Source organism: Copadichromis virginalis, linkage group LG5, assembly GCF_057382275.1.
Source record: "Copadichromis virginalis isolate Kocher_CV1m ecotype Utaka linkage group LG5, C_Virginalis_male_GT1.1, whole genome shotgun sequence".
In the NCBI taxonomy this organism is placed as follows: domain Eukaryota; kingdom Metazoa; phylum Chordata; class Actinopteri; order Cichliformes; family Cichlidae; genus Copadichromis; species Copadichromis virginalis.
Window position 1 is genome coordinate 20,119,304 of NC_140622.1, and position 24,297 is coordinate 20,143,600.

A 24,297-nucleotide genomic window follows, 5' to 3' on the forward strand; every position below is an offset into this window, starting at 1 on the left:
GTTGATGCAAATATGTGGGCAGACAGACGGGAGCGTCTAGATATCAATGATTGATATGCAGCAGTGTCTGTTTTTCAGTTTTGTTTTTTTGTTTCATAACCACTGGAGTGAGGTTTACTGTCTAAGTGAGTTTATGTTTGCTGTAAAATGTTTGATTTACTGTATTTCCCCAGTTTGCACAATGCTGTGAACAGTTTCAATTAAATATTATCAAGAGTGCATATGGAGTGTCTTGATTTTCCTTTACAATTTATGGTTTTCAACATGCCATGCATGCTGTCCAGACTTGACATGTCATTGGGAAGCACCTACAAAGAAATCCGTCACAATGAGAACATGTTCAAACCATTTGATTTTGTGACCAAAGGTGCTGGTGTAATGACTTGTAATTGTGACAGCCCTGACACTTTGATTGATATAAGTACTTGCTTTTGATGAATGTATTATCTGTTTTGATTAAGGGACTTGCTTTTGAAGCATTGACTACTTATTTTGAACAACTGACTTTTCTTTTTGATGAAGTGACTCACTTTTGCAAGTTATCCACCATGTTTTGCAGTTTGCACTAATTGTTTTGAGAAGAGCCTTAGTAGTGGTGCAGAGATCAATTCTGTTGTGAGAAATGCACCAAAGCAACTGAGAAAAACTGTAACGGAGATTTGCCGTGTTGTAGCGTTAACGTCATTTTAACGAGATTAACGCTGACAGCACTAGTGGGAACACAACGAATATGACTGCACATTTACACATCATCCTAGTGCAAAGACAAATGGAAGCAGACAAAAACAACAAGTAGGCATGCTACAAACTTTACTTGAGTCATTTAGACAGCCGTTAGCACATGATTCTCCTTATGGGGACCTGATATGTTTAATATGCTGCTGAGAATATAGCCCAGAAGAAGCGGATAGTATAGCTTTTATTTTGGAAAGAGCCATTTCTCTGTAATAAACTCTCTTTTCCAAAGATTTCTCGATCAGATAGATTTATTTTTATTATTATTAGTTTGTTGTTTCAGCAACATTAAATTTAAAAACTGTACTTTTGAGTTGAAATCTATATTTATAATTTTAATAAATGACAAATTAAAAAGGCATGAAGATTTTTTTGTATCGAAAAAATATCAAACCGTGACACCAAAGTATCGAACCGAACCGTGAATTTTGTGTATCGTTGCACCCCTAATATGTATATATCTATCTATCTATACACACACACACACACACACACACATATATATATATATATATATATATATATATATATATATATATATATATATATATATATATATATATATATATATATATACATACTGAATATGCTGTGATTAAAAGTCTTGTATCCATACAACATTAAACTTGTGACATGTGTGCAATTTTTAGTTCTTTTACTGCAGCAATTTAACTGAACCCATATTTACATATGTATTTTTGATTTAAAACAAGTACTTTATAAGAAGACATAAAAGGTGACCAGAAAATATCAAAGTGTTCAACATAATAGGGAATAGCAGAAAAAAATATCTACTCTGGCACTTAGCTGAACCAAATCTGGAATCTAATTTGAACTTTCAAATTCTGATAATGCTCACCACCTTTTCCCCACATGACCTTTTTAAATGAAGCACTGCACAGTTCAGACTCCTCATGCGGCACATACAAAATACTGCTCGGTTTTACCACACAGTGAGTTTATATGAGATTGTTCATTTGAGTAGTTTTTGGAGGATTGAAAGAAAAAACTTAAAGTCCTACTAAACACACATAAAGATAAAAAAAGGACAACAAACAGACAAAGTTAAATTAATTTTATTTTTATAGATAATTGAAAATCCATTGAGAGATCCTAACCCCCAAGTTAAGATAACACCTCCAAACGCATTTCCTGTAGTTATCGCCAGGCTGAGGAGGGGAATTGATTTAATTTGTCCACAATCACATAACACATGATATACATCATTTCTTTAGGGACTATTAAAGAATTCTGATTCTGATGACACTGAAAACTAGAGGTTAAATAGAGACCGGACACCTGCTGGAAACATGTAAGTGCTTTCATGATTTAAGTTAAAATCATTGACTTAGTGCATAAAACACATATCCGATTCATGTGAATTACCATCAAATAGCAGGATTTACTCACTTTTTGTTGCACTGAATCAGAAATTGTCGTTTTCCATTTTTATTTTTCACAGTTCAATAAAAGATTAAAAAAAAAAAATACCACTTGCCTGCCTTCTTTCTTGAGTGTCTCGTGAGCACTCTTACTGACATCCTGTTGCAGGGGGTTATTTAACTGCTAAGGAGGCCAATCACTGCCATATCATTTTTTCCCCACACACATTTACAGGTAAGTGCTTTATTTTAGACTCACCCTGTAGCCCATTCAGGGCCTTGGCATAATGAGCCTCCTCATCCCTTCTAGAGTGGATGCATAAGGTGAATTTTACAAACAGGCACAGGCATCAAACTAACTATTAATACTGGTTATTAAATAAGATTTTTATTAATACTCTGCAAGCTCCTGTACATTTTACATACGCCTGGGGATTTGTTCATTAGTGTGTTCCACATTTGTTGAGCTTTTACTCACACACAAAAAAACATAGACTGGCTTCAGTATAACTTAAAGATCTGCTGAAGTTTGCTTTTGATGACCTAAGGATCCACCTGACTCTCTTATGTAAGACTCCCTTCAAACACTGACAGCCGAATTGCGAAATGATCCATTACCGGACATTTTTTTTTAAAGTCTCCTTATTAATTGGTCTCAATTTAATTGCTGACTGTCTGTCTGTGTGTTCTGAGAGGGTAGCATAAACATTTTTATAATAGTATTGTTGAAGGACAAAAAACATTATCTACACCGCTGCGCCCCCTGTTGTACTTTGGTTGTCACTACAGTCTCTGTGCTGTCCGGGAGCTGCAGTTTCGCGCTGTGGTCGCTGGGCGGCAGGCAACTTCGACTAGTTGTCTGCAGGCAAAGATGGCGGTGCGGAAGAAAGACGGCGGCCCGAATGTAAAATATTTCGAAGCGTCTGATACCGTTTCTCAGTTTGATAATGTCCGTGTCTGGCTGGGAAAGAATTACAAAAAGGTACCGACCGCATGTTTTGCTATCCTACAGAGAGACCTTCCATTTTTCACGTTGAAATATGGCCACTTACCTATTGGGCAGAGGCAGTGACAAAGAGAGGAGGGAGGGTGCTGCTGAGCGTCCAGCTGTTTGATTCACTCGAGCCGGGATACAAAAGGATGCTGAGCCAACAGCTGCATCAGATGCAGCCACTAACGGCAGCTTCTCTGAGCACTGTTGTAGTTAAACCGATCTAAAACAAGCACACAGTCTGACCTCAGAGGATGGATTTTTGTTGAAGGGTGACTTTAGCCGGCCAGCCCGCTAGCTAGCTAGTAAGCTAATAGGCTAACGGTGAGGCAGCTCGGATCCAGATGTTGGCTCTGTGGCGCGCCGCGCTGACTGAAGCAATGTCCGGTGTTGAATAACACTGAGCGCTGCGCTGGTGTTTAAACACAATAATCGAATAAAAAAAAAACAACACTTTTAGTAAACAGTGATAAAAATGAAAGGTTAGCGATATTTGTGACTCCATCCCCTCCCCATTTACCAATCCGTGTCGCAGTTTTCACGGAAATTTCCTTCCTTTGAGATATCTGATAAAGGCATCCAGCAGCACAGTTGAGTTTATTTTCATGTGTTTGCGCACAGTACATCCAGGCCGAGCCCCCCACCAACAAATCTCTGTCCAGCCTGGTGGTCCAGCTGCTCCAGTTCCAGGAGGAGGTGTTCGGTCGACATGTCAGTAACCCTCCGCTCACCAAGCTGCCGGTACGTGTCTTAAACATCTGTATATCTGTTACATTCAAAAATAGATACCTAATTTAAACTGCTGTTATTCTGAATGTGTTGAGTTGTATCCCTGCAGATGAAATGCTTCTTGGACTTTAAGTCAGGAGGGGCTCTCTGCCACATCCTGGCTGCAGCCTACAAGTTCAAAAGTGACCAAGGATGGTAAGACTTTCTTTCTAGCTGAGTTTAGACGTCTGGGCTAGTGGCTGTTAAGTTACGGTGCTCAGTTGGATATTGGCTATGTTGCCGTTTTGTGTGTAACTCCAGTCTAAACTCCTGGTAGGCGCAGGTTTGACTTCCAGAATCCGTCGAGGATGGACCGAAATGTGGAGATGTTCATGACGATTGAGAAGTCCTTAGTGCAGGTGAGTTTTGCAGCAGTGCTTTTATGGTTGTCAATGGACAGTAGAAAATTTCAGGCCATATTTTGATTAATTTATCTAACAGGAGTAAATTTTTGATGGTTTTTCCTACTGCAGGCATTAAATTTAAATGATAGCAAAGTGAACACCGTGTCCTTTGGTTACGCTAAATTTCAAAAGAGTCTGGGAATCAAGCTGCCTGATCATTACACATAGATGTACTGAAAGACATCCACAGAAATCCTACTTAATCAGTCCTGCGGTTTTCCAAGATCATCTAGATTTCTTCATCTGCTGTGGCATGGTGATTTCTACTTTTAATCAAGTACTGGGCAATTAATATTCCAAAGAGGGCACATGAGAAACTGGGACTGTTATGGAAGACTGCACCAATAAGCTTATAGCAAAACTAATATTGGGCAGAACTGAGTTTAGATTATTGTATTGTTTTGTGATTCTTCTTGATTATTTGAATCAGTGCTCGCAAATGTAGTCGTGTAAGTTATGTATCTGCTCCAATTCTTCCAGAACAACTGTCTGACTAGGCCCGTCATCTACCTGAGTCCTGACATAGAGCCAAAGCTGCTGGGGAAACTGAAAGACATCATCAAAAGACATCAGGTGTGTTTTAAAAGGAGCCTTTCAGGCAGATCATTTACTACAGACAGATTTAATTTACATTCAAATGGTTCTACTCATGTTTTCTTGTGTTGCAGGGCTCAGTAACCGAAGACAAGGCCTCCAGCTCCCACGTTGTTGTGCCTATTCCTGCCAGTCTGGAGGAAGGTGAGGTTTTGTCTCGGTAGGCATTGTTACAAGTTTTACTGCACGAGTCAGATTTGCGCTAACATCGTCCGATCTTCTTGGTCCAGAGGAGTGGGTTCGTCCTGTGATGAAGAGAGACAAGCAAGTGCTGCTTCACTGGGGATATTTTCCTGACAGGTTTGTTCTGAGCATTGTGCAGCTCACTTTTATCTACTTGTCTTGTTTTCTCAACACATCTTTGGTTTTTGGAAGGTTAAGCTGACATTACCCCTCCTGCTGTGGTGTTACATGGCGAAACTTGTGCTTTTCCCACCTAATGCGAGCTTTAACCTCATTCCCTTCACTGTTTAGTTACGATACCTGGATCGCAGCCAGTGAAATTGAGGCTGCGGTAGAAGATCCTCCCTCCCCAGAAAAGCCCAGGAAGGTATTTGTTGTTGCTTTTTTTCTGTCTGTGTCAGTCTGTATGAATTTAAACAGCAGATTTTCTAATACTCCCTGAGTTTAATCAAGTATTTGACCGCTTTATTAATGCTACATGATACTTGCAGTATTTAAATTCAAGGATCTTTTTTTTTATTTGTCCACTGTGCAGCACTTAAATGTTACAGATACATCTGTATGTTTTTGGAAACCTTTTTGATTTCAGCTTGAATTTTAATTTGTCCTTGTTTTTTTCTGCAAAATGAAGTCTTTAATAACAGAGGTTAATATCATGAGTTTCAGTCTTTTATTATAACTTTTATTATAACTTTATTACAACTTTATTATAACTCAGTTTAGGTCTTCCTCCTTTCACCTCCTCCTCTACCATCCTGGTGGTTGACACGATTGCTGAAAATATTTCACTTCTGGGCAGATAATAATTGGTTTATTTATTTATCATTTATTTATTATTTATTTACAGGTCCATGCAAAGTGGATTTTAGATCTGGACCAGTATAACGAGTGGATGAACGAGGAGGACTATGAGGTTGGAGAGGGCTGTCCTAAGAGGAAGAGGATCTCCGCCAAGACCCTGACAGATGAGGTGACCACACCAGACGAGCGGAGGGACAAGAAACCTGGCAGCGCCAAGAAGAGGAAGCGCTCGCCATCACCCTCCCCAACCCCACCACCTCAGGAGAGCAAGAAGAAGAACACCAAAAAAGGGTTTGTTAAGAGTCATGTCCTGATGCATGATGATGTTCTTCGACTCCCTGTTGGAGAAAAAAAACAGAGGGTTATGAAAAATAATGCAATACACATATGTTCCCTTTGTGTGCGTGTCAACAGACCAACGACCCCGTACACCAAGTCTAAACGGGGTCAGAGGGAGGAGGAACAGGAGGACCTGTCCAAGGATTTGGATGAAGCTTCACCTGTTCCAGCATCTGAAGAGGGAAACCCAGCAAAGACAAGTATACAAGTCTACATATATTTTGAAAACACATCATATATATATATATATATACATTGACATATATATAGATATATATAGATATTAATGGGTCCTCTTTTAAAATAATAATCAAGCCAATTCTGTCTCCCTGCAGATAACACCAAGAAGGACTCTGATTCCACCCCAGTTAAAGGAGGGACAGATTTGGGTGAGCTTCACCTACACAATCATATTTAACCACCGCCAACCAGTTTAATAAATGCTTCACCAAAAATGGCAAAGGCTTGTTGTGTTCGGCTGTTATTCATCAATAATTTCCAGTAATAAAGCGCTGATTAATCTATTGACCCTTTCACGCACGCGTCTCTTTTGTGTGATTTAACAGATGAGCAAGAAGACGAGTCCATGGAAACAACAGGAAAGGTACTTTAACAATTAATAGTACATATGACAAAATCATGGCTGTAATTCTGTGTTGGTGAGCCCAACTGTATGTTTGTATGAACAACAGGAAGAGGAGGAAGGCTCCCCGAGTGTGAAGGGCGAGCCAGTGAAAGGCTCAGACCTCCACGAGGACAATGTGACTGAGCAAACCCATCACATCATCATTCCGAGCTACGCAGCCTGGTTTGACTATAACAGGTAAGAATAAAAATGCTTTTTTCCCATGTGAGAACTGAATGAGGAAAAGAAAAGTGAACTCGTTGAAATGAAAAGCAGCGCCACACGACGTAGTATTAGAACGTTTTAAGGGTCCATGAGTGAGGGAAATTTGTGTTGCATACTTGCATCTGTTTTTCTTCCAGTGTTCATGCCATTGAGCGCCGAGCCCTGCCAGAGTTTTTCAATGGGAAGAACAAATCCAAAACGCCTGAGATGTAAGTGTTTGATCAGTGCACAACACAGTGCTCAATCATTTAAATTTGTTTATCTGTCAGATATTTAAAAGCCTCTTTGTTTCAGTTATCTAGCATACAGGAACTTCATGATTGACACCTACAGACTGAATCCTCAGGAGTACCTGACCTCCACTGCCTGCCGTAGGAATCTGGCAGGAGATGTGTGTGCAATCATGAGGTAAGGGGAGGATAGGTGTTTCTAACCAGTGTTTGCAAAATCACTTACTGCCTGCGACAAATACGCCAGACATTTTCTCCCCCCACAGAGTCCACGCCTTTCTGGAGCAGTGGGGGTTGATCAACTACCAGGTGGACTCTGAGAGCCGGCCCACACCCATGGGTCCTCCTCCCACCTCGCACTTCCACGTCCTGGCAGACACTCCATCCAGCCTGGTGCCCCTGCAGCCCAAGACATCTCAGGTTTGTATACACACACGCATGGACACGTGCGCACACATCTTCAACGTTGTTTTACATATGTTCCTTTTTGACCCTGTAGACCCCTGCCACCCAGCAGATGATGTCATTCCCTGACAAAGTGAAGGACAAGCCAGCAGATCTGCAAAACTTTGGGCTGCGGACCGACATGTACAGCAAGAAGACAAGCTCTGCAAAGGTACAAGTCCAGGAGGGTGGATAACAGAATGAATAGTTTCTGTTTACTCACCATAATATCGGTGGTTTAATTGTGTTAACAAAGTGATGGTGATGTTTTGTGTGCAGAGCAAGAGTGCAGCCAGCTCCATGAGGGAGTGGACAGAGCAAGAAACACTACTACTACTTGAGGTACACTCAGTGTTTTAAACATGATCAGAGAGTGTAAAAGCAGCCACTGTAATACCACACTGGGAAATGTCATCATGGAAAGATGGAGCTAAATGTAGGTTTTACTTCCCTCAGGGTTTGGAAATGTATAAGGACGACTGGAACAAAGTGTCCGAACACGTGGGCAGCCGTACGCAGGATGAGTGTATCCTGCACTTCCTGCGGTTGCCCATTGAAGACCCGTACTTGGAGGACAGCTCTTCTTCCCTGGGCCCACTTGCCTACCAGCCGGTACCTTTCAGCCAAGCAGGAAACCCTGTCATGAGCACCGTGGCCTTCCTCGCCTCTGTAGTCGACCCACGTGTGGCCTCGGCCGCAGCCAAGTCTGCTCTGGGTGAGAAGTAACTCCATTTGAAATTACCCAACTCTGTAGAAAACAAAAATGGTCTCTTTGTGTTGTTACAGTTTGAGCTAAAGAGGAAAAAGAGGAAGCAACAGGGCACTGAAAACATCAACCAGTAAATAATCCAATAGGATAAAAATGAAGACAGCAAAATACATTTTAATTTTCTACAGTGAGACCATTAAATGTTAAACAACACCTTTCCAACACTTGACCAAATCCTGTATCATTGAAGCTCCAAATGTCTGTACATGCCATTCATAAGACCGCTTTTGTTCAGGCAACGATTTTGTTCATTTTCAATCTACTAGAGGTGACTAATCCATCAGTGTCCTTGTTTTTGCTTCACATCATTAATTGTGATTTATCGCTCCCTGCTCAGAGGAGTTTTCGCGTATGAAGGAGGAGGTTCCAGCTGCGCTTGTGGAGGCTCATGTGCGGCGGGTGGAGGAAGCAGCGAGGGTCAGTGGCAGACAGGACCCTCTGTATGGCCTGGAAGGCAGTGGCATCGCAGGGACCGGCCTGGAGGAGGGAGAGAGGCCTGGTAGGATAAATGCACACAGCATAAATTTTGGAACGCTGCACTACAAAGAAAATTAAAAATAATGATTGTATAAGTTGAGTAGTCAGAAAAAGTGAATTGAAAGGTTGTGGCTTGCCTTCTCTACAGATGAAAGCAGTGATGAAAGCAAGAGTGACAACCAGTCTAATGAGGAGAAACGAGAGGCCAAGGTATGATGAGAATTCACTGTAACATAATAGAATGTCATTTTATAAACATATATATATATATATATCTCTGCTGTAAAAGTTCTGTGGATCATATTGTGCTGTTTACTTTGCCACACAGGAGACTAAAGATGGAGCGAATGAGGAAGAGGAAAAGCAGGCAGAGAATGGGAAGAAGGAAGAAGAAAGAGGAAGAGAACCTGAAGGAGAGAGGGAGGGAGACAAAACAGAGTCTGAGATGGGTACAAAAGGGTTTTGTCTTCATAAGACGTTGCAGACATAAAGGTTTTGGTCAACAGTGAAAAACATTAAACTTTTGTTTCTCATAGGTGATGGGGAGAAGGAGAAGGATGGAAAAGAGGGAACAGAGGAGGGACAGAGGGAAGGGGAGAGTGAAGGAGAAAGGAAAGCTAAGGTGGAGCGTGATGTGGGAGAGGGGAACCTGGCCACTGCTGCTGCCTCCGCTCTAGCAGCTGCTGCTGTCAAGGCCAAGGTAAAATTCATTGAGTCAAGGTGATACTTGTCGTATCTTCAATCTTCAGCTTTTTTTGTTTTTATTTTCTCTAATCTTCTTCTTCTTTCTCCTCACAGCATTTGGCTGCAGTGGAAGAGAGGAAGATCAAATCTCTGGTGGCTCTGCTGGTGGAAACTCAAATGAAGAAGCTTGAGATTAAACTGCGACACTTTGAGGAGCTGGAAACCATCATGGACAGAGAGCGGGAGGCTGTGAGTGGGGAATTTAAGGATATGTAGCATTAAAATAAGAAAATTCTTAAGTTACATTCAATGCAGTGCGTATAGTATGCTGTTTTCCTAAATCATAGACATGTCTGTCTGTCTCTGTGAGCAGTTGGAGTACCAGCGGCAGCAACTGCTGGCTGACCGTCAGTCCTTCCACATGGAGCAGCTGAAATACGCTGAGATGAGGGCTCGCCAGCAGCACTTCCAGCAGATTCAGCACCAGCAACATAGCCAGGCAGGGGGCCCTCACTCCACTCAGGCCACCGCGGCCCCGGCACCTCAAGCCCTGACCGCAAATCAGCAAGCTCCCAGCACACCAGCGCCACAGCCAGCCCCCAGCCCAGCACCACCAGCCGCTTCAGCCCCAGCTCCCGAGTCCCAGCCACCACCAAGCGCTCACACCTCGCCACCTTGTCCCCCGGGTCAGACCCCAGCTGCTCACTCCAGCTCCAACACTACATCTGTACTCCATGGTGAGGTAGCAGCTTTAATAGTAGTTAATACATTTACGTTTGCTGTCAGTTCCTCGTACACCGTAGTTGTAATATTTATTTATAATTATTACATTCATTAGTTGTGGACATGTTCACAGACATGTTTATTCTTGAAGCAAACTCAATAATATGAATGTGTGTGAAATACATGAAATTGTGCAGTGGTGCAGTAACGACAGTTAAAAGCTGCACAGTTTATCTTATCTTTGTCAACAAGTTATTAACTAAGACCAAAAAGCTGAAACGGAGTTCACTCATTAAAACAGGACTTCTCACTGTCTTGATTGTGAGATACTGTTGGCATGATGCAAATGATCAAACAATACCAAACATTTCATGCCACCATGACTTGGGACGGCTTATAATGTTCTGAAACCTAGCTTTCAAACAACACAGTCTTGAGTTATTTCTGAATTGAAGAATCTAAGGTTGACACGGAGAAGATCAATCATTCTTTTATTTCACAAGTACACATCAGTGTTATAGTATTGTTTGGACTACGACTCTAGTCTACTATTATAATATATCATGATTATATCATAGATTATAATATATTATGCATAATTCACATTTTGTGAATATAAATGACTAAATTTAATAAATTAATGATACTATGTTACAAATCGTACGTAACATTTTTCTCCTGTTTGCCCCCTCACAGAGCCCACCGCCCCTCTCCCCGGAGAGACACTCCACCCCTCAGCTCCGGTCCCTCCTCCACAGTGAGAAAAAGCAAATTTCCTGAGAATCTGAATGACTCTGACCACTTTGAATCCTGCCTGTATTATCTAAAATGAAGAAGTCATCAACCGAAGGAAGAGAACTCATTTTACATTTTCTATTTCTTTTTTTGTTTGCTTGTGTGTTTTCAAGAGGACAATTGATTTGAGAAAGAAAAAGAAACGCCAATATCAATCCGCCTTTGACTCTCTGTTAGAAAAGAAGTCCTTTTTCAAATTGAACCGACTAATGAAGAAAATAGATTTTCATCCTGCGTGTTCGACTGCGTCTCACTTTGGAATTTTAAGCTTGACACCAGGAGATCTGGTAAGCTTAGATGGTCTTATCAACGTGCTGGCACTCAGTGAGAAGAAGAGAAAAGACTCATCTCATGTTTTCAGTGTTTTGGAAATTGTTGCATTTATTTTCCTGCAACAGTTTGTCACAGCTAGTGAAGTCTCGTACTTCCTACGCTCTCTAGCGTCCCCCTCCCCTCTCGTACTGTAGGTACTAATTAAAATATATGTAAGACAAAAGCACTTTTAATATGTTTCTGTAGGTCGCATTGAAAGACTTGAAGCAACCATGAAATTGAACTTGAGCACTTATATGATCTCTTTCTTGTCTTAAATACAGTTTTGGAAAGCTAATTGGGAAAATGATTTTTTTTCTCTGTTTTCAATTGTGTCATGTTTCTAAAACCCGTATAAAGTCTGAAAGGAATGAAGACGATTCTAATCAAAAGATGCCACACTGAAATTTAACGCAGAGTGGATGCAGTTTGGGAAAAGTGTACTGTAAACTGGATTTTCTGTTACAAACACCTCTCTTGTTACTCTAATAATAATATGGGAACTATTTGAAAGTAATGACAACCTGAGGTCTTGAAAAGGCCTCTTTTTGTTATAGGAGGTTACTCCCTCCCACATTTCAACAGCACTTAGAGAAAAACGTGACCGTGGCGCTTTGTGTTTTGCAAGTGCAAATGAACTTGAAGCATCCAGGCTGTGGTTTTTGTGAGGAATGTAATTCTGTTTGAAAAGAAAGTCTGGGATTAATACCGTTAGCGACCACGCACGCGTTTATTTGGATTTGGACTTTGTGTAAACTGCTAAGCCAAAATGTTTTTTCTAATCATGTTTATCATACATTTATTCAGTGAGTTTCATTGTGGTTTCTTGGTGAGTGAGGAGGATGTTTTTAAGCAGCTTGGTGCATTTCGCTTTAAAGATGTAAGAAATGCTGACGCTGTAAAAACACAAGGGAGCACCTTAAACAGCTGACAATGGAGAATCGTGTCCTTAATATCTGCAACAATATCCTCACTTTGTATCCTATACATTTATATATTTTTTACTCTTTTTTGCCATCTTCTTTCTTTGATATGTCAACATTGTAACTGTATATTACCTTTGTAACTGATATTTACCCTCTCCATAGTTGTGTGTGATTTGGACAGGACTGCCGGATCTGTCTGAGATGTGACTGTGAGCATGTGTGTATGTGAACGCATGCCATTAGGATCTGTAAACCATGTTACCGTTCAGTTTTATTTTTTGTTTTTTTACAATTTTTTCCAGTGCCATCTGTTGTTTGAAGAACTTACGAGAAGAAACACGTGTTGTTCTGCACATCATGTCAGTATCATGAAATATAATCCAGTCAGATGGTGAAACTTTACAGTCGATGTCCGTCAAGCCAGTATTGCAGTCCTCACCACAGTTGTGAGCATAAATGGACTTCTTTTATCTGTGTTATTATTACATTGTGTGGATTTTGTGATATGAAATAAGTGTCCGTTCAGTTTCTATATGTTTTTCACTATGCCGAAGGTAGCAGCAGTTCCATTGATTATTATACAGTAGAAATGTTTCCTCTGTAAATCATCACATTAGTGCTGACAGTTATTCTGGCAGTTTGTATTAAAAAAAAATGTCAAAACTGGTTTTAATTACAAAATGTTTGGGAAAAAATAAAGATGTGAAGAGGAGACATTGTTCAGAGTGGTTTGTTGACTTACTAACTTAAAGTATCTGATGATGAACGACTGCACAGTATATCCTGGTGGACCTCGAGGAGGCATCGCCTGGCTGATGCTCTTTATTTGGATGTATCTAATTAGCTAATCAGACAATTATCTCCAACTGATTTTTATTTTTGCTCAATGTGTAAACCTAACATCACTAATTCATATAGTTCAGGACACGACACACAAATCATCTGATATCCACTTAAATGATTGTGAAATATTTTTCATCATGCTTGTAATGCGACTTTAACCAGACTCACAGGCCTGATGACACTTTGTAAAACAGCATTTTTATTTCAAACTTTCAGAAATCCCATTATTATTTCCATTCACAAGAAAACTGACAAGACAGATAAAGATGACAAAAGTTAAACAATCCGGGGGGATAATACTACTGATTGTGCCTGCAGGTGAATGTTTGGAAATTGAGGTGAAAGTGTCTCTTCACATTTGACAGAAAAGGCACAAAAATGTCACAGAAACAAAACAGACTTATTGGGGAAGGGATGACATGGATAGAAGGGCAAGACAACAGAGAAAATAATCTGGTAGTGGTCCTCGGAAGTTCTCAACCGCTCAGCACCATCCGGACGAGCTCTGTGTGGAGAGTGATGGAGAAAAATCAGCATTTCAGAGTACAGACATAAAGTCGGGTATAAGCCATTTCCTAAACAGCCATATCAGCAAATAGGATCAAAAGCCTGAATTTATTTAGAATAATTAGATTTATGAAAAAAGGCAAACAGCTAGGGAAGGAAAACAAAGTGTGGTAGAAATGTTTGAGTTCTGCAGACAAATTTAAATAAACAATTCGTGTCTGCTTGCCGCATTTTAGCTCATGTTTACACTTGGTTCACCCTGAAATCCTTTTCCCCCCTCTCAAAATCGTTAGCGTTAAACATGGGAGCAGCCTTAAGGTGTGCAAGGATGCTACATGCAGGCCACATTTAGGTGGGGCTGAGGAGCACCGCAGGAGAGAAAGGTTAAAGGTCAGAGAACACCATCAGTGCTCAATATCTACAGATTAACATCACAATTCATTAAAACAAAAATTAAAAACAAAAAAAAAAGTTAATTCACTACCCTCTGTTCAACCAGATATTATATGATGGACAAAAGCGATGAGACAGGAGTCAGTGAGCATGAGGCAGTCGCACAGCTACGGTGGCTCAGAGGTCAAACACTGCAACTTAAGAAAACACCAGCAAACAGAAAAACACTGCAAAAGTGCACAAAACAAGACAGAACTGTGTCTGGGGAGACATTAACAATATGCAGAATATGCAATGTCTTTTATGATTCATATAACACCATTAGCCGTTTACTTCTAGCTTCTCACTTGTGCATCCCCTCTTCCCAATTCTGCCTGCTGGCATTTCAGTGTTGCAGTGTGTTTGACTCAGGGCCTCCGTAGACAGAAAAACACTGTGTACAGCGGCCCTACATTCATCCAATGCAGCCTGAAATCTATTTTAGGCAATACCCAACAAAGCTGCAACTGAGAACTCAAATGTCCAACTCTGATGAAATGAATATCACACAGTTTTTAGCCCGACACAAGGCTGCGCAAAGTCCCACTAAGATTATGTGACAATAAAGCAGGTAAACATGTGTAGCTGGCACCACAGCACATCTAAACCAAACACTCTGTAAAACGATCTCCTGTGCTACGTGTGAGAAATTTACAAAAGCTACTGAAACTTGAACTTGACTTTGAGATTTGATTTCATCTAAGATTTTTAATTGATGAACCTATGGTATAATTTCAAAATTCTATGTCGCCTTATTATTACGTTACCGAATTCACAAACTTGGGTGTCCACGCAAGGGGGGAAACTTTTATGTCCTTAAAAGCTGCCCCCCCATAATTGTGTTTTTGTGGACATTTTGTTGACTCCATTTATGCATAGGGGATTTTCACATACTTCACTGAAGAGGGATGTGTCACCCTAGTTCCGCCACTGGTCCATGCCGCCTGCCTGCCCAGCGGGGTAATGACAATACCCCATCAGCCTTTTACAGCTCAGGGGTAAAAATCAATGGCAGTAGTGTTATTTTTCCTCATATAAACTGGTTCTTATTTGTTATTTGTCACTGATTAAGTCACTTGGATGAGTGACGAAACGTTTCTCCCACTGAAAACGCTACGGCCAGATGAACAGAATAAACTTTTGGAGATTCTTATTTGTTGTTAAGAAGGTTTTTATGCACAATGATCTACCTTCGTAGTTAATGCAGCCATTGGCGTCTTCATGTCCCGCTAAAAGAGTCTCCACCTCTTCTTCTGTCATCTTTTCACCTAGAAGATAAAGAAGAACATATTAGCACTGAAGCACAGAATTAAGAAATAGACATTTGAAAGAAGCAGAAAGCACAGCCTTTACACAGATAACTACTTGAACGCAGGCCAACTGTGATTTATAGATCGTGACTAATACTTCATGTATTCTGCAGGTCTTACCTAATGTGGTGAGGACATGACGCAGCTCAGCTCCCATCACTGTGCCATTTCCCTCCTTGTCAAAGACGCGCAGGCCTTCAACAATGTCATCAAAGGAGCACTGGTCCTTGTTCTTAGCAATGGCCTGATACATGGGCAGGAACTGCTCAAAATCCAGCATCTTGGTGTTCATCTCTGCAGGGGGACAAACAACAGTGAGCCTTCAATGGTGAAGGTGAATAAGTGAATACGTTTGAGATAATGTGAGTTTTTGGGTTGAATTTAGTAGAATTTTGTGATGTTTTTCTGTGAGGCTTTTGTTTCTTGCCCATTCATGGTGATGATTCAGAGTTCAGTCACATGGATGTGGGAGATGATATTTAAGGCTGACACAAATAACCTGTTCATCTGCATTCAGAGCTATGTTTTTTCTGCTGCCACTTTCTTTGGACCTGCTGTGGTGACCCTTTGGGCAAGGGAACAGCCAACAGTAGCATCAGATAAATGTTTTGTGCACATTGTTATTATGATCAAAACTCAGTTTGCACACAGCAGTAAATTTAGTCAGACATGTGTTTTAGTTCAGGTGTGACTCTTACAAGTTACACTGACAAAGTAAGCCACTAAGCAGTGACTTATCACCTGTACTACTTTGCGGCGGTTATAACGAGACCTTGTAATTGTACACCTGACCACACTCTTAACCAAAACAAACTAATGCTGCGGTGATAGTCATCTGCTTTTGTTGCGAGTAGTGAATCAGACACTAGCCTTCCAGCTTGGGGTTTCCCAGGACTTTGAGTACTTCAGCATTGACTGGGTTCTGTCCCAGAGCTCTGATAACATCGCCACACTGGCTGAAGGTGATCTTCCCCTCGCCCGTCCGGTCAAACAAAAGGAAGGCCTCTTTAAACTCTAGTGAGAAGGAAAGCAAATGCAGAACTCCAGTTCAGCGGCAGAGCATGTTAGGTTCCCAAAAATTACAGACAGGCCTTCATGACACAGGTAATGACGTGTGCACTAAAGCTTTATTGATACCCTGTATGTAGGAAGGAAAACGTGATTTTTCATACGTTGTTTTGACAGTAAACGCTAGCAGCTTCTGTGCATTTCATTTCAAAAAAGCAAGAGGTTAGCAAGTGGGCCAATAAAATTCTCACGGCTGTAAATACTTGTTCGCAATCAATGGTGCTCTTACAGTAAAAATAATATACAGCATTTCATTACTATAAAATACACAATGTAGTTTTTTCCACTGGAATCAAAAACTGACACGCTTCACATAAACCAAGTCCTCTCCTCACTGTCAGTGGTCAGTGTGCAGCACAAAATTACAAAAGCATGAAAAGCATTTCTGTTCTGTTAAAAACAACAACAACAAAAAAAAAACACTACAAAGCAAACGTACCATAGCAAACAATGTAAACTGTGTTTCAGTGCCGTTTGACACACCTACACCACAAAAATGTGAGTCGTTATGTCTGCTAGCATATCACACATTTAAAAAGCTCAAGCATGCAAACAAATCAACATGTTTCACCCAAGTCCTGTTTTGCAGGTTAGCACTAGTGATGAACTCAGAGTTAAACGCTTGTCCAGTTTGAGTCGTGAGGCGCCTTCAGGTTTCCCACAGTGAATGCCATTCAGTGAGGTGAGTTAAATTTAGCTCACTTTCACATTGCAGTTCTCATTTACCTGCAGCGATCCTACTCAAGTACAGGGCCAGAAGTCAGAGCTTTCTTCTTTTTTTTCTAAATATGTACTGGTTACATTAACCCGATGAATGTTATGGATAATAAACCCCTTTAACACCTTTTCATAATGAGACTCACCCATGATCTGGTCCTCCGTTAGGTCGGACTGGTTGAGGCACAGTTCAGAGAGAGAGAGGAGAAACAGTTAGATGAGACAAAACGACGGAGACTTCAGTGAGATTTACAGATGACTTAATCCCGCAATGCCATCAATTACAGGCAAGAAACGGCTCGGAGCTAAAGGCTCGAGTGAGTGAAGCAGGCTAGCAGATTCGCATTTAGCGTTACCTGGGCTGGATTATGAGATGGTAAAATCATTTTCCATAAATACAGCAAAATGCCGATATTTCCATAAAATTTTCTGCGGGAATCTTTGACTTACCATGTTTTTTTTTTTTTTAGAGGGTTTAGATGACAGATGGCTCAAGCTGCTGGACCTCCTCTGAGCTCCGAGGACTCAAACGGCTCCTGCGTGGTACATCCCCGGTGATGTCACCGTTGCTTTGGCAGCAACAGCCAATCACATGCCTCCATTTAACAGCTGCATTTCTCGCATAGTTGCAGGGTTGCAGCTCGTTTGTGGTGCAGCACGGTGCTGCAGAGCCATAACCTGCACGCGTGCTACACACCCCCTTCCGGTTTTCTGAAAAAATAAGATGCGACACATTAACACACAAATGTAAAGCACAGCTACTGCATGAACGCTGTAATATCGAATATTTTTAACGGGTTATTCCCATCGTTGAGTCCTGCTATCGCCACACATTAATGGTATAAACCTGTGACAGATGACGCTGTCCTTTAGACTTAACCTAACACCGCCTACTTTTTAATCCCGGGCTCAGTGAAGAGCCAATAATCAGGCAGCTTGACAGCTTTGTGCCTACATTGCATCTGCTTACCCTGACAATAGGTTATCAAATGGGTGAAATTCCTCAGTTCTATTTTTATTGAAGCAACAGCACTTAACGAATGTATAGCTTTTTCTATTAACAGGAACCTCTGTAAACGTTTCTGTAAATTAATAAAAACTTTATATTTTGAACTGCCAGAGCTTTTCCCCCCAGTTTTGCAAATTCATCATGTAGTTTTACTGGTGCAACCCACTTAAGATCATTGTGGGATGCATGTGGACCACAATAAAATGACTTTGACATGATTTATAGGGTGATCTAGGCTTGTTTTTGATGAGGCATTTGATATACTGTGTGCACAGAGCACTTCTTCACTGAAGCATATCATAATTTTTTTTATTTTATTTTCTTCAGTCTGTTTGGCCCCATCATCTGATACTCTCTCTTCTCTCAATCCCCAACCAGTCGCAGTTGGCTGCCCTCCCTCAGCCTGGTTCTGCTTGAGGTGTTTATTCCTGTCAAAAGTGAGTTCTTCCTTCCCACCGTCTTCACGTGCTTGCTCGTAAGGGGGTTGTTTGTTAGGGTTTTCTCCACAATACTGTACTGGCTTTAACTTGCAGTATAAAGCACCTTGAGATGAATGTTGTTTTGATTTGGTACTATATAAATTAACCTAATTTAGTGATAAGGTTTAAAGTGGTTTTGCTAAAAATGTTGTTCTTTGCAATGAGGATGCATAACAGGTTGGGCAATTTGTCAGGAACGGGATCACAGATACAAGCGGTGAAAATGAGCTTTCTCTGAAGGGTGGCTGGCCTCTCCCTTAGAGCAAGTTCAGCCATCCGGGAGGGGCTCAGAGTAGAGCTACTGCTCCTGCACATTGAAAGGAGCCATTTGAGGTGGTTCGAGCATCTCACAAGGATGGCTGCTGGGTAAGGTGTTCCAGGCATGTCCCATCAGGAGGAGGCCCTGGGGCAGACCCAGGACATGCTGGAGATAATCTCTCTTGGCTGGTCTAGGAATGCCATGGTGTTCCCCAGGACAAGCTGGAGGAGGTGGCTGGGGAGAGAGAGAGGTCTGGGCTTCTCTGCTTAGGCTGCTGCCCCCGCGACCTGGCCCCAGATAAGCGGAAGATGGATGGATGGTAAGTTCAGTTAGGTTACAAAGCAAGAGGTTCGTCATATATAAAGAAAGAAAATAATTACCACTAAACCTTTTCATTTAAAAAAAAAAAAAAAAGTATATTTATGTGTTAAAATGCAAATAGTGTATAAAATGAAATACTAAGACAGGTTTTTCAGGAAAAAGATTTTAATGTTGGATTGGTCATTTCATCAGGTACCAGTGTTTGCGGGCGCACACTCTTTCAAATTCATGATGCTGTGTGACTGTGATGCCTCAGTCTTACAGAGTACACAAAAACCTGAATTATATTCACACATGAAATGAAGACATGTCAAATTCAGCTGGATGTACAATTTCCCTCTCTTCATTCTGCGTCTTCAGTCGTCTCGCCGCATTGAAATCGGACAAAGTCTAGCACTCGAGCCTGCTGACCTCTGAGGAACTGTGCCACAGTCCTGCTGGGGTCTGCCAGGAAGGTCTGAGGCAGCAGGCGTGTCTCACTTTCGCCACAGGGCAGGTCATCCATATTACCCAGAGACAAAGGCGACTCTCCCACTATATGCTGTCCCAGTTTACGACCTAGCATTTCCTGCTCTCCTTCCTTTCCACCCTGAAATACGACCAGGGCTCCATAACGGCCCATGGCTACCTCTGTCTGGGTGCTGATGCCGCCGTGTACATATGAACCAATTTTCCACTCAGCAGGGATGCCCACCGTCACTGCCCGCTTCAAAGACATGTTCTCACCAAGGCGACCTGAGGAGCAAGAGGCACCGATATAAAACCAAAGCCTGCTGCAACAGACTGTTCATTTTCATGCTATTAAGCAACAATTAAAAAACTTGACAATTTCAAATTTTGTTCCGATTATATTTCTATTTATTTACATTTTGTTTCAAACCAAACAGCATGCACTCCTTCCTGACAATCTGACAGCATCTAAACATGTCAGCTTTACACTTGAATGAACAACCTAGCCTAGCAACTTTTCTGTAAAACTTTAACTGCCTAATAACATCCAGCCTACTGCATCAGTTTAACAGCCAAAGTCTGAATGTATTGTTACAATATTTCATACACTGCTCAAAAAAAGTTACACTTTTTAATCAGAGTATATTATTGATCTGGTCAGTCAAGTAGCAGAGGGGGTTGTTAATCGGTTTCAGCTGATTGGTGTTCATTAAATTAACATGGTCATATGAGGCAATATCTGGACCCTAAGAGGTTACACAGGTAGTTTAGCTCCTCTATGATGGTACACTCGTATGTGTCATTGCCAGAAGGACCGCCGCGTGGCAGCACAGCCTCAAGAGCATGGAGGAGATTCCAGGAGACAAGCAGTTACTCTAGGAGAGTTGGCTAGGGCCGCAGAAGGTTCTTTAACCCATCAGCAGGACCGGTCTCCACTCCTTTGTGCAAGAAGGAACTTGAGCACTGCCAGAGCTACAAAACGACCTCCAGCGGGCCACTGGTGTAATTGTTAATGTGTCTGAGCAATCAGAGACAGACTTCATGAGGGTGGCCTGAGAACCCAACGTTCCCTAGCTGGCTCTATGCTCACTGCCCAGTACTGTGGAGCTCAACTGTCATTAGCCAAACAATACAATTGGCAGGTCCACCACTGGCACCTTGTACTTTTCAAAGATTAGAAACGGTTCCCCCTGAGCACAGACTTGTGTGATGGATGCAAAAGGGTCTGTTGAAGCCATGGAGAACGTTATGCTGGCTGCAACATTGTTCAGCATGATTGGTTTGGTGGTGGGTCAGTGATGGCTAAGGAATGCCACCCTGACTCCCATTAGCTATCCTTGAAATTCTTGGACCCATTGTCAGACCCCACACTGGAGCAGTGGATCCTGGGTTCATCCTAGCGTATGTAAATGGCCGGTGCCATGTTGCGAGAGTTAGCAGACAGTTCCTGAAGGATGAAAGATTTGATACAGTTGACCGTCCCCCACACTCGCCTGATCTAAATTCGATAGAACACATCTGGGACATTATGTTTCGGTCCATCCAACCTCACCAGTCTGCACCTCAGACTGTCCAGGTGCTCAGTGATGCTGTGGTCCAGATCTGGGAGGAGATCCCCCAGGACTCCTAATTAGGAGCATGTCCCCACGTTATCAGGCATGCAATACAAGCACATGGGAGCCATTCAAACTAGTGAGTACCATTTTGAGTTGCTGCAATAAAATCTTTGTAAGACAGACTAGCCTGCCACATAATGTTTTCACTTTGATTTCAAGGGCATCTTTAAATTCAGCCCTCTGCAGGCTGCTAATTTTCCTTTCCATCAAAGAATTTGGCATCCTTATAGATACATCGATATCCAACATGATCTCTCTTCCCCCCCCCCCCCCCCATTGAGATCTGATGTGTTTAACATATTTTTCTGAGCAGTTTACTTTAAGTGTGCACCACATTTCTCTCCATCTTATATTTCTATTAAGCTGTGAGCATAAAAGTGAAATGCCTGAATAACAGAAAACCATAATTTTAACAGACTGCAGTGTTATATGTCCCATGTGTGAAAAGTGCTTTACAATGAGCAGTGTCCCTTAGGCAAAGTACTGACCTATAGTGAGAGCCACCTGATCAGCTAGTGAAGTTCCTTCACCCACGCTGAGTTTGCTTAAGTCATCGCTTGACAGGACACTCTGGAAAGAAAAGCCAGTTTGTTAGTGTAAGGACACAAGGCTAATGTGTAGTTTTGCGTTTCTTCAGGAGTGTCTAAGTGACTAGAGCAGTGATTCCCAAAGTGTTGGCGGGAGCCCCCTGGTGGGCTATGAAAGTTCTGCAGGTGGGCCACACAAATTCAGACACAAATTCAGTTTGAAATTACTCACAAGTATGTACAGTTACCTATTTATATAAAATGTATTTATACAAAAAGGGAATTTAAACTGGTAATGGGATGTGGTTACTTTACAATACTACTCATTACTCTGACTTAAATTTACTGCTCTTGTATTGAAGTTGGTGTTCCAGTGGCAGGTGGGTCATCCATTAGCCTAATACTTTGCATATAACTGGGTAGCATAAAAAATGTATAGCCAAAGGCCTGTGAGGTTGATTTTCTTTTTTTTTTGTTAAATACAATTGTTCTTAAAGAAAATACAACATTTTAGCTCATATTTTGATTAGATTGAAGATTTAAGGTTGGACCACAGAAAAAGTATGCAACACTGAAGTAGTAAAAAACAAAAAGAACAACAAAAAACCAAAACACTGAAGTAGTAATGCACTTTTAACCTACCAAACCCAATGAACGACTGATAACACTGTTAAAGCATGCACTGCCATAATTTCTGTAATCTGTGCGTTTCATTTCACCTTTGGTGGGACATATGGTTATGCAGCTTCAGGTTGACCTGGTCAAGAGGAAACAGAACTATCTAATAAAGGAGATGGGTAACATCATCATCGTTTCCCAGGTTCCCAGAAGCATTCTTGAAGGAAGCTGCAATATATTCTCATCTGGCACGCGTCATAAGTGTTACTCTGTCAGCACTGACACATTAAAAACTCTGGTGTATCAAAAAGTTGCTGCACAAATCAGTTTTAAGAGTTCAAGTACTGGTGTGGCATAACAGGATGTTCAAAACACCAGATTCAATTTAAATGAACAACTAGCAGTGTTTGGTCATGGCTGTACACAGCTCATGTTTGCCTGAAGCTGCAGGACCAATTGCGATGCTCGTCCCTGTAGGTGCCCCATTGGTTGGTGTGCATGTTGATGTACCTTGTTGCTGATGTACTGCTGTGCATTCTTTCTGGTTCATACCTACTCTATTATGTTTTGTCTGAAGGCCACATGCTAAATCATGTTTTAGTTTAGACTTCCATGCACCTTAGAGGTAGGTGAAGTTGTGACACAATAATGATCTGTTTCCATTAACATTTATGAAATTAAAATAAAATAAACATTTATTTCTACTCCCAGGCCTCAGCATGCATCCTTACCTTTACATATCCCGACTGACTTTGAGTTTTATTTCTGAAGTGGGCCAAGGTGGCAAATGTCACATCCTTAACCAGCTGCTGGAACTTCTCATTGCGTGCCACAAAGTCTGTCTCACAGTTCACCTGCATCAAAAACAAACAAACAAACAAACAAACAAAGAGACAAAAGACCAAGTTGTTGAGAAAAAGAAAAAAGGAGAAGAACTAGGAGGAGATGGCTAATGAATCCCCGCACCAGTGGGCTTACCTCAACCATTACCGCAGCTTTGTCCCCCACAAACACGCCGATCAGGCCCTCTTTGGCTTTGCGACCTTCGAGCTTGTTTGCTTTGCTCCAGCCCTCCTTCTGGGCCTGCTCATGCAGCCATGTCTCTGCCTGAACATTTGCCAAATTACATTGAAAACAGTCCCACAGCTCATTAGTGTCAAAGACATAACGCCGAACAGCACCTGACAGATTACGAGAGGCCCTCACCTGTGCTACGTCATTATCAAACTTCTCCAGGGCTTTCTTACAGTTAATAAAAGTGTAGCCGGTGCTTTTCCGCAGTTTCATGAGGAGGGCTTTCTCTGCTGCCAGCAGCTGACATCCCGTGTGTAAAGACTGCACATGCTGGCCAACACTGACCTTAGAGACACAGAGGAGCACACACCACAACTTCAACAAAGCAGCCACATTTATGTATTTGAGGACCCATTCTATGCCATTGGTCACAGTAAATACAAATTTATAGTAAATTTTGCTTCTGCTGTGATATCAAGTGGCTATGAAATGCACGAAATGCGAATGAATTAGCAAAGTTAAGTCACTGAAGATGTCCCACAAACGCAGGAGGCTAACTCAGCGAGACAAACAACACGAGTTTAAAGTTAAACGTCAATCATGCCCTTACCTTTGCGACATCTCTTGTTAATGTTCTGAACAAAAAGGTTAAGGACATCTTCGCATCCAGCAGAAGTGAGCAAGCTCAGAATGTCATTGACGTCCACGCTGTGGAAGGAA

At 41.6% G+C, this 24,297-nt stretch overlaps 3 protein-coding genes across 5 annotated transcripts; 1 reads left to right on the top strand and 2 right to left on the bottom strand.

Annotated features, from left to right (window-relative positions):
* The first annotated feature begins 2,948 nt into the window (after positions 1-2,948).
* smarcc2 (SWI/SNF related BAF chromatin remodeling complex subunit C2) lies at positions 2,949-13,119 on the top strand. 3 transcript variants are annotated; one of them, XM_085456545.1, is made up of 26 exons: positions 2,949-3,099; positions 3,730-3,849; positions 3,947-4,032; positions 4,154-4,235; positions 4,761-4,853; positions 4,949-5,018; positions 5,105-5,174; positions 5,349-5,424; positions 5,905-6,149; positions 6,273-6,397; positions 6,533-6,586; positions 6,764-6,801; positions 6,890-7,020; positions 7,185-7,256; positions 7,342-7,455; positions 7,544-7,697; positions 7,777-7,893; positions 8,001-8,063; positions 8,178-8,436; positions 8,828-8,989; positions 9,116-9,177; positions 9,296-9,416; positions 9,504-9,667; positions 9,766-9,900; positions 10,025-10,393; positions 11,071-13,119. In XM_085456545.1, exons 1-26 carry the CDS (start codon positions 2,989-2,991, stop codon positions 11,152-11,154), a joined length of 3,177 nt encoding a protein of 1,058 aa, XP_085312671.1. In that variant the 5' UTR covers positions 2,949-2,988; the 3' UTR covers positions 11,155-13,119. The 3 variants fall into 3 exon arrangements, with proteins under 3 accessions (XP_085312671.1, XP_085312672.1, XP_085312673.1); XM_085456546.1 differs by having other exon boundaries at positions 4,160-4,235; XM_085456547.1 differs by having other exon boundaries at positions 2,950-3,099; positions 10,025-10,388.
* A 307-nt stretch (positions 13,120-13,426) lies between these two features.
* Positions 13,427-17,869, bottom strand: myl6 (myosin, light chain 6, alkali, smooth muscle and non-muscle). The gene is made up of 6 exons (XM_085456549.1): positions 17,735-17,869; positions 17,431-17,458; positions 16,370-16,513; positions 15,620-15,793; positions 15,380-15,457; positions 13,427-13,755 (listed from the first exon to the last, which is right to left on the bottom strand). The coding sequence occupies exons 1-6, from the start codon at positions 17,735-17,737 to the stop codon at positions 13,727-13,729; spliced, it is 456 nt and encodes a 151-aa protein (XP_085312675.1). The 5' UTR covers positions 17,738-17,869; the 3' UTR covers positions 13,427-13,726.
* Positions 17,870-19,497: 1,628 nt separating this feature from the next.
* On the bottom strand, positions 19,498-24,297 carry tsfm (Ts translation elongation factor, mitochondrial). The gene is made up of 6 exons (XM_085456548.1): positions 24,188-24,297; positions 23,770-23,922; positions 23,542-23,670; positions 23,295-23,417; positions 21,907-21,988; positions 19,498-20,087 (listed from the first exon to the last, which is right to left on the bottom strand). The coding sequence occupies exons 1-6, from the start codon at positions 24,233-24,235 to the stop codon at positions 19,696-19,698; spliced, it is 927 nt and encodes a 308-aa protein (XP_085312674.1). The 5' UTR covers positions 24,236-24,297; the 3' UTR covers positions 19,498-19,695.